Source organism: Buceros rhinoceros, unplaced genomic scaffold (genome assembly GCF_000710305.1).
Source record: "Buceros rhinoceros silvestris isolate BGI_N320 unplaced genomic scaffold, ASM71030v1 scaffold4194, whole genome shotgun sequence".
Taxonomy (NCBI): domain Eukaryota; kingdom Metazoa; phylum Chordata; class Aves; order Bucerotiformes; family Bucerotidae; genus Buceros; species Buceros rhinoceros.
In genome coordinates, this window is record NW_010408638.1 from 22 (window position 1) to 9,565 (window position 9,544).

Sequence of the window (9,544 nt, forward strand, 5' to 3'; positions counted from 1 at the left end):
CCTGGGGGAGATGGTCGACAACCGATTGAGTATGAGCCAGTGGTGTGCCCAGGTGGCCAAGAAGACCAGTGGCATCCTGGCTTGTATCAGCAATACTGTGGCCAGCAGGAGGAGGGAAGTGATTGTCCCCTTGTACTCTGCACTGGTGAGGCCACACCTTGAGTATGTGTCCAGTTTTGGGCTCCTCACTTCAAGAAGGACATTGAGGTAGCTTGAGTGTGTTCAGAGAAGGGCAGCAAAGCTGGTGAAGCAAAGCTTGCTCTGGAGAGCAAGTCTTATGAGGAGCAGCTGAGGGAACTGGGATTGTTTAGTCTGGAGAAGAGGAGGCTCAGGGGAGACCTAATCGCTCTTTACAACTGCATGAAAGGAGGTTGTAGTGAGCTGCGAGTCAGTCTCTTCTCCCATGTTATGAATATCAGGACAAGAGGAAATGGCCTTAAGTTGCATCAGAGCATGAGGCTCCCCTCAAAGTGGAGAACTGAGCAGAGGTTATGAATTGTTCTTAGTATATGAGGCAGCAGAGGTTTTAAGGCACAATATGACAGCTGGAAGTCCGTCAACTCCATCTAGCTGCAAGGATGTTGCTCTGGCATGTTGTATTGAGGGTAATAATGTGGGAAAAAGAAAATTAACTAGGATAAGTGTGTCTCCTCATCACTTACGAGTCTCTCTAATCCTGGTGTATTGAAAACCCTAACTACCACTGACCTCATGAGAAATGAGAGCTACTCTGCACCTGGCAGGTGATGCAGCTGCTATGGTCACACTATGGTACTTCTAGAGCCTGTTCTATAGTAATCAATGTTCCTTGTGTATATGAATGAGTTACTATTTATATGTGTTTTGTCTTGCCAAGGAGGCAAGAAAACTGCTTTGGTTTAATGATATCTTTCCATAAGAAATATAGAATGTTCTTCAGAGAATGTTTGTCCTAAAGACAAAAATATGTTGTTTTCATTTTATTTCAGATGCTCCAGGCGTGCTCGGTCCAGCACCTACCTGTATCATATGCAGCATTTCCACCCCTCATTTCTAGTGACCCATTCCTTTTGCATCCTCCTCATATCTCTCCACACCACCCTCCTCACTTATCTCCTCCAGGACAATTTGTTCCTTTTCAAGCACATCAGTCACGGTCGGTAAGTAATTCTTCTTACCTCCCTCTCCATAGAATTGGTGGGGCTGAATGGACAAATAGTGTTGATACCTAATTGAGGGATCAGAATGATTTTGTTTATAGGATTTTGCACTTACGCTTCCTTAGGAAGTCTGTAACCACTTAGTGTGAAGATAAAACAATAATTTTAAAGTTCACCATGAAACCTGAGGTTTCATCAGCTGTTGTTTGTGCTGTTTCTTCATAGGCATTTTACTTCTGCCAGAAAAAGCTCTGTATTTGCTTCTTCAACTATTTGTTCAGTTATTTCTTTCCCAGGAAGCAGAAGAGAATCCCAAGATGGTTGTGTAGTGCCCTAGTGGTCTTGGAGGAATCTTAGCAGAGAGAGAAGAAAGCACAGAATGTTACTTTCATTACATGCTTCTTTTGTATTACTTCTCAGTTAATTTTTAAATGACCAGTGCTTTTCCTAGAATGTAATGACCTTGGGTTGTCCAGACATATTCAGGAGTGAACAGTCTCCCTTTCTTCTTTTTTTTTTTTTACTTATGAAAGTTACTGAAGTCTGCTTAAGCAGAAGACATGGCTTAGTGATAGGAACTATGCAAACATAGGAAAATGTGAGCATATTTTGAGTTTGCGGGGAAACGATTTTCAGTTCTGGCCTACAGCTCTTACTGTGGGGTTATCTGTATGTATACTCGTGTTCATTTTCTTACCCCTCTGACTAGAAGATGCCATTATTTCACTAATGCATAAACGGTTTCATTGTTATAAACATTATTTACAAATGCCGTTGGGACTTCTCCATGCCATGTCTCATGTGTAGGTAGGGTTGTAATCACTTCATTATGATGGTGGGAGAACAGCTGGGAAAATACGATTTTCAGTGGTAATCTTCATAAAACTTTCCTGCAGAAAATGTATGGGCTTGGATTTTAACTTGAGCTTCTTACTCAGGTTATTGACTAGGCTTGCCTAGGCAACTTTCAGATCTGATAAAAAGCTTGTATGCTAGTGGTTTAAGAATACCTTGTGTTTAAAGTTTGCTCTGCTAAATGGGGAAACAGAATATTCCTTTGGTTCCACAAGGTGGCTTTCTTAGCTGAATTTCTTGAAATGGTAGAATTCAGTGTCAGGAGCAGAAAGGTGTATTAGTGAAACAGTGACAATTCCTGATTGTTTCTTGAGCACTTTTGGACCTGACTGATGTACTACAGTTGACTAGGCTACAATACTCACCTGTAATCTTATGCTTCTGAAACCTCTGGATGGTGTGTTCTTGGTAGGACTGCTTGCATGACCCTTCTAAAAAAGCATCTGCTTGATTATTGAATGTCGTTTAGCAGATTAATCCACTAGAATCGCCATGTTTCCTCTCCTCTTTTCAGATTTTCTGGCACAATTTCAGTTCTTGTCTATGGTTGTTTATTTTTTTCTCTCGCATAGTTGTACAGTGAGAGCAGCCTGGCAAGAAGGAGAGCAAATGTTTGTCCTGAAAAAATGCAAGACACAGGAAATTACAGCCACTCCTATATTTGCTAGATCGCATAAATTCCTGATCTATAAGCATGGCTAGCTGAAAAAGGTGAATTTATATCAAATGTGTAGTGTTGTCTTTGCTTTTTGGTAGTGTTAATGACACAGGAATTATTCTCAGAGTTCTTATGTGACGCTGAGTACAATTACACCTGCAATTTTTAATTTTTTTTACCCAATAAAATGGACCACAGCAGCACAGAATATACAGCTGGGATTGCAGTTCTTTACTGGGGAAAAGTCACATTTCTGTTATTGCAACAAAGCCTATTTCTTTGGTTTTTAGCCACTTCAAAGGATAGAAAATGAAGTAGAACTGCTTGGAGAACACCTTCCTGTAGGAGGTTTTACATACTCTCCTTCAGCCCATCCACCAACACTGTCTCCCTCAGCTTCTCTCCAATTCGTAACTCATGATCCTTTACACCAGGAAGTGTCATTTGGTGTAGTAAGTATTGTTTTCTCTGCTACATTCTCCTTCATGCTGCATTAACGTCCTTGATGTTTATTCTACAGTACATTTGATTGAAAAATGGCACTTATTGCAGTTTTATTCTGTTATTGGCTATAGCTGCATACTATGGTATTCTCCTTAAGCTTCTTTTAATCAAGTTAAGGGCAACTTAGATGATACCCACAAGTCATTTCTCATGACATTTTCTGCAGTGTAGTAGCAGTTTCTTAGAAAACATTCCATGTTGCCACACAGTCCAGGACTTCTACTGCAGTAACTAATTAGTACAGTCTAGAAAAGCTGCTAATTCTTAATCGTATGTTGAGTTTCCACAAGTCAGGAAAGCTAGAATGCTTTAAAAACCAGAGTGTTTGCAATTTGCAGGCAAGCAAATTGCTTCCATAATTTAGACTGAACCATATTATAGAGACAGTCAAGCTTGCTTTAAGCCAGCTTTCTGGGGATCTACAGGCAGTTCAATGGCAGCAGCAAAAAAAAAAAACCCAAACCTGGTGCAGGATAAAGTCTGTGCTGAATTTTGTGCTTCTGGGGTGTGTCCAGTATCTGTGCTAGTTCTAGGATCTTGTGGTGCACTTCAATCTGTAATTATTAGTCCTGAGATGTCTTTTTCTGTTGTTGTGTGGGTTGTGGTTTTTTTAAAAAATCCCTCTTCCCTTTGTAATGCTTAAAGAAATAACTAGTAGTTAAGTATAGGCTCTGATTTTTTTTTAATGTTTGACCTGTGCATCTAGTTGACAGAAGGTTTTAGAGACATATTGTTATTTAAAACTTTAAATGAGAATAAAATTTTAGGCCCTGTGACTAGAGAGTGTGCAGATAACTTCTCTTAGTTAAATGCTTGGTGCAGTTTTAATAAAGGTTTAAATGAGTCTCCCGCATTTAAAAAAAATATTCATTATTGTGAACTCATTGTTAAACTAAAGGAGTACACATTTTCAGTGAAGTTTTCAGTCACTATGAGTCACTCTGGAGACAAAGGCACTTAAAAACTTCCATAAACTCCTTGTATTTTGTTCAGTATGCTTATTAGATGACCAAACACTGTATGTTAAATGAACAAGCATGCAGTGTAGTCATAAACATTTTGGTTGGAGTGAGGCTTTCTTGATTTCCAAGTTCTGTCTTTAAAATAGATAAGGAAAAAAATACCATTTTTTGCAGATTATGTAATATTTGTCCTCTGGGGCTTCAGTTCTGGGTTGTATATTGCTGAGGACTAGAAGGTAAGTGTATCCTAAGTAATCATGTGATCTTTTAGGAAGCAATCTTAAATCTTTGTAAAATTTTATTTATATTAAATTTATGATGGAATGGCTGCATTTCTGATTCTTTTCCATTCAGTGAACACAACAGTTTCTAATGTTATTTTTGGATTGCAGAATTCACAAATAAGTAAAATTGATATTTGCTATGTCTAGTTTGAGATCTTACTTTCAAGAAAAAGACCTTGGCTCTTTGGCATTGTGTTTATATTCATGTGTAATTTTTATGTATGATCATGGCTACCTATTAATAATTTTCCATTGTAAACTTAGGGGGCTTTAGATTAGTGATTGGTGGTGTTGGCTTTCTGTGTTCTTAAATTTCATACATGGAAGAAGAAGAATATCTTAGTAAAGCCTTTGAGAGTTCTTTGTTTCAAAAAAAACTCTCAAGGCCTTCAAATACGAATTGAAGAGTGGTACATGTAATTCAATTTTCAAAACTATTTAAAAAAAAATAGTACTTTGAATATTCCTGGAAAAATTTATTTTGGATTTAAGTGGGAATTTTTTGCCATGTATGTCCTCATTTTAGTAAGTAATGCAGTAATGCAAATACTTTTGAACAATTACAGTGAAAACTTCGATATACAAGTAAAGAGCTTAGCATGCAAATAAAAAGCTGTGTGACAAAAACTCCTTGATTTATCCATGGAAAGAATAAACTGAACCTTTAGACTTGACTGTCTCTTTAGGCATTGTCCACCTGCAGTAATTGTGCTGATTCAACTCTCCACCTACACTTGAAAGGTTTCAATTCTTCTTTAACATAAATATAAATATTCACCTTGCTTACAAGGGTTTTTTTAAGGAGTTTTTTAAAAATCTTTTTTAAAACTTTTTTTTTTTTTAAAGCTTCCTTACTCAATCACTTGTGTGCAAGCCTGCACGGTAACACCAGTCCAAAAGCCTGGGCTTTTATATTTACTAGAGAGTCAGCAGCTCATGTCATGTTTTCCAAACAGCCTGCACACATACTAAGCACACAAGAGCTTGCAGGGATTTCTATTGTGTATTAACTACTTTTTCACATGGAATGCTATAATTAATTGCCTGTTACCAATAGGAATCATTTCAAGTTGAGGCTGAGGTTCTTTTGGATTTGAGCAGAGGCTGGATTATTTTAGTAATGCTTTAGTGAAAGTGAATTTCAGTATTCAGATTTAATTTTATTTCATGATTAAGAAAAGAAAATGTTGAATCACAGACTGGATGAGGTTGGAAGGGAGGTCATATGGTCCAACACCCCTGGTCAGGCAGGGACGGCTAAAGCTGATTGCCGAGGACCATGTCTAGGCTGCTTTAGCGTATCTCCAAGGAGGGAGGCTACACCACCAGCCTGTGCCAGTGCTCAGTCACCCTCATGGTAAAGAAGTTTTTCCTGATGTTCAGACGGAGCCTTCTGTGTTTCAGTTTGTGCCTGTTGCCTCTGGTCTTGTCACTGGGCACCACTGAAAAGAGCCTGGCTCTGTCTTCTTTGCACCCTCCCTTCAGGTATTTATATACATTGATAAGATTTCCCTGAGCCTTCTTTTCTCCAGGCTGAACAGTCCTGCTTCTCTCAGCCTTTCCTCATATGTGAGATGCTCCAGTCCCATGTTGGTGGCCCTTCATTGGACTTTCTTCAGTATGCCCATGTCTGTCTTGTGCTGGGGAGCCCAGAACTGGGCACAAGTTCCAGCTGAAGTTTATTTTCTTCTTTCTTGCAGCCTTACCCACCTTTTATGCCTCGAAGACTCACAGGGCGCAGCAGATACCGATCACAGCAGCCAATACCACCACACCCTTACCATCCCAGCCTATTACCTTATGTGCTGTAAGTTCAAAGTACATTTCCTTCCATGTAAGCTATTAAAAAATCACATGACTTTCAACAAGAGCCTTGGCACTTATGGTTGGACCATAAGTTCAGCTGTCCCAGAGAGGAGGAAAACTTCCATTTCTGTGTAAATAGAAAAAAGCCTATTTCAAATAACAAACATCCTTGCACAAGGAAAAATACAAGTGAACAATTTTATCCAAAGTAGTTTTGTAGGTTTTTTGAGGCACAATAGTCTCTTGTTTCTGAATACCTTATAAAATCTTCAACAAATTTTAAAACTTCATTCTTGGATACTCTTAGAGGCATGGTTACACTGCAGGATAAGCTCTTAGGAGTCTTCACTTGTGGAATGAATTAATTTGGTTTGGTTCTTAATTATGACACACAAGTGTGGAAGCTTTCTGTGATGTGTTACTCTATTAGCTGAACTGCTAATCTGTTTCAGCTGTTGAATTTCTGTTCTGCCTCTGGTTAGCTGCTCCTGGAAAAGATGTGGGACAATTAACATTTAGGAATTACCTGTGTGTTATGGTAGACTCTTTGTGGGGGAGCTTGGGTATATGACATGAGATTTATTACGCTTCTGTTATCTGTTTTGGAAATAAGTATGAAATGTTTGTAAGACAAATATTATTTTCTGGTGGTAACGATGACATTGACAAGGAAATAATCAAACATTGGCACCAGATTTACAGCAATTTCAGACGTGGCATGAAAATGACACCAGAAATCCGACACAACAAAGCTGTTCAACTTTGCATCTTACAGTCTGAGAGTAATGTCATAGCTCCTTGCCCGTCCATTGAGGACACAATGTGACACAGTAATTCCTGATGACTTCAGTGGGATTTCAGTACATTTTAGTGCTGTGAATTTGTGATTTCCATGTCTTTGCATTAAATTTTGACCCATAGCACTATCTTGGGGGAGTAAAGACACTCGCTGAATACAAAACCAGAAAAACATCTCTTTCTCGCTTCTCTGTCTGAAGAGATTCTGCTTTAACCAACATCACAGTATGTGGGAAAGTTTGTCCTTCCCTTCAGCACAGAAGTTGGTCCAGTAGCATATTCCATTTATCTTCATTGTGTGTTTTAGGCTTAGAAGAGTTTCAGGTCTTTTGTATTGAAGAGCTGAGTGAACTTAGGGTTACTTTTCTTTGTTGCTATTTTATCCCCTTAAAGAAATAAAACATATTTAAAACAAGAGCAGCAACTCATCGTCAGTTTTAGCTTTCCATAATCCATGATAATCAAGGGATTACTTTTTATAATAATACTGAGCCTGGTTGGAAGTATCAGTTGAAACATGCAGGCCATTAAAAACACAAGCACTCTCAATACCAAAAAGTGGCAGAATTAACTTTTTCCTTTGACTCTTTCACTTCGAATGTCTATTCTTGACTTCAAACTTAATATTTTTACCAGTTCTCAGAACTTACTGATTTGAGAATTATCAATAAGGTAACTTTACCTCTGCTAGATGTTTCTGTGCTTTCCTTCAGCAAGATGCTGAACCTTATCATTCTTTGCTCTCATGGTAGATCAATGCTTCCTGTGCCACCTGCAGTTGGACCAGCTTTCAGCTTTGAGTTGGATGTGGAAGATGGAGAGGTAGAAAACTATGAGGTTGGTTCTTTAGCTACCTTTAAAGAACAGATGTTAGCTCAAGCAATACATAAAATTTTATTGTCTTTTGCTTTTAATCCTCCTTTGCCTTTCAAATAAATATAATGACTGTGAAGATGTACTCTAGAAACCATCCCTACAGATACTGTTGCAAAACTGGATATGAGGCATGCTTAGCTTTATTTTTTGTCTATTGCTCTTGCCCAGAATCTCCCCTTCCAGTCTAGTAATCATTAAATTGTTCAGCTTTTATGTTGTACGTATTACTCTTCTTTTGAATGTAATCAATTTTAAATATCAAACAGAAGTGAAGCACTTTCAAAAGAACAGGGTGAGTTACTGGGTTTATATATGTAACTTTGTAGAATAGTGTTGATACAGAATAGTGTTAATGTCATAGGATTAATTAAACTAAATGTAATGTTTATGAAACTTTCTTTCTGCCTTTTCTTTTTGGCCTTCAGGAGGATACAGTAATTCATATCTATATATGTAGAACCATCTTTAACATCCTATACTATGGGGCAGTCCCAATTTTTGAGTCTTTGCTGGTTCTGAAACTAATGGATTCCATTTGATTTCTCTTCAGGCAGCCATCTTCAACCCTCACTTTGGCATCTCTGCCTGTGCTCCCCTTAAGAATTCCACGTAGTCGCACATTTTCAGTTTGACAATGCAAACTTCTAAAATAACTTCCATACATTATCTTATTTCTGAGAATTTGGGTCTTAGGTTTGACAGAATTAGAAATCTCTTTGTGATCAGTACTATTTGCAGCTTCTATGCCTTGGCTCTGCTTCATGCTTATAGTGATATTTTTCCTAGATCCCTTGTGAAGGAGTGCAAGTTACATGTATGACACAGTACAAATTAATTATGAGAGGCTTTCAGTTGCAAGGCTTGGCTTACAGAAAATGAACATAAAATTTAGCAAAACAAAAAGTGCTTAAAATTTGATGGTATGTATTTGTTTTCCAGATTCAGGATAAAATGTCTATATTTCGGTTCAGCTAGCCCAAGGTGTGGAGTGGGAATCAGAACCTGTCACATAAAACTCTTGATTTCTCTCAGAAGACCAGACTCACATATTCTTACAAAGCTAATTTGTTGACAATTTTTTCTGGTTGTCAGCATTATTAATTTTATAATAGGGTAAGGGGGTTCTTCAGATGCAAAATACTTCCTAAGCTATTCATGCAGCCACAGGACTAATTGGAATTTGGGTTCTGGATGTTTTGAAATCCTGAAAATATCATTGATAGAACTGTGTTTTGCTACCAGCTGGGGCAGTGAGGTGTAATGGCAGCCCATGCTCTGGTGGAACCAAGAGCCTATTTGAGCAGTGTAAATTGACAGTTTCCATGTTTTGCAGGCACTGCTGAATTTGGCAGAACGCCTGGGAGAAGCCAAACCACGAGGATTGACAAAAGCAGACATTGAACAGCTTCCATCCTACAGGTTCAATCCAAACAACCACCAGTCAGAACAGACATTGTAAGTACATTGGTTTCTTTCAAAAGTCCATAGTTTAGGTGGCTGTGTTTTCATTTATTTTAACTTGTAGCCTCAGTTAGGCCAGAAGGGTTTTAAAAGCAGTTACGTCAGTAAAGCTTTATTTTCTTCTTTTTCTTGGATTGCTTTCCAGATCAAATACTTTGATATACTTTATCCTTACTTTATATATATATATATATATCCTTA

At 38.1% G+C, this 9,544-nt stretch overlaps 1 protein-coding gene across 1 annotated transcript; it reads left to right on the forward strand.

Annotated features, from left to right (window-relative positions):
• Positions 1-968: 968 nt before the first annotated feature.
• On the forward strand, positions 969-9,341 carry LOC104492369 (E3 ubiquitin-protein ligase RNF38; the record flags this gene model as incomplete). Its single annotated transcript, XM_010134922.1, has 5 exons — positions 969-1,139; positions 2,943-3,104; positions 6,103-6,209; positions 7,759-7,843; positions 9,216-9,341. Coding segments are annotated over 5 exons (651 nt in total), but the record flags the coding sequence as incomplete, so codon positions are not given.
• Positions 9,342-9,544: the final 203 nt, after the last annotated feature.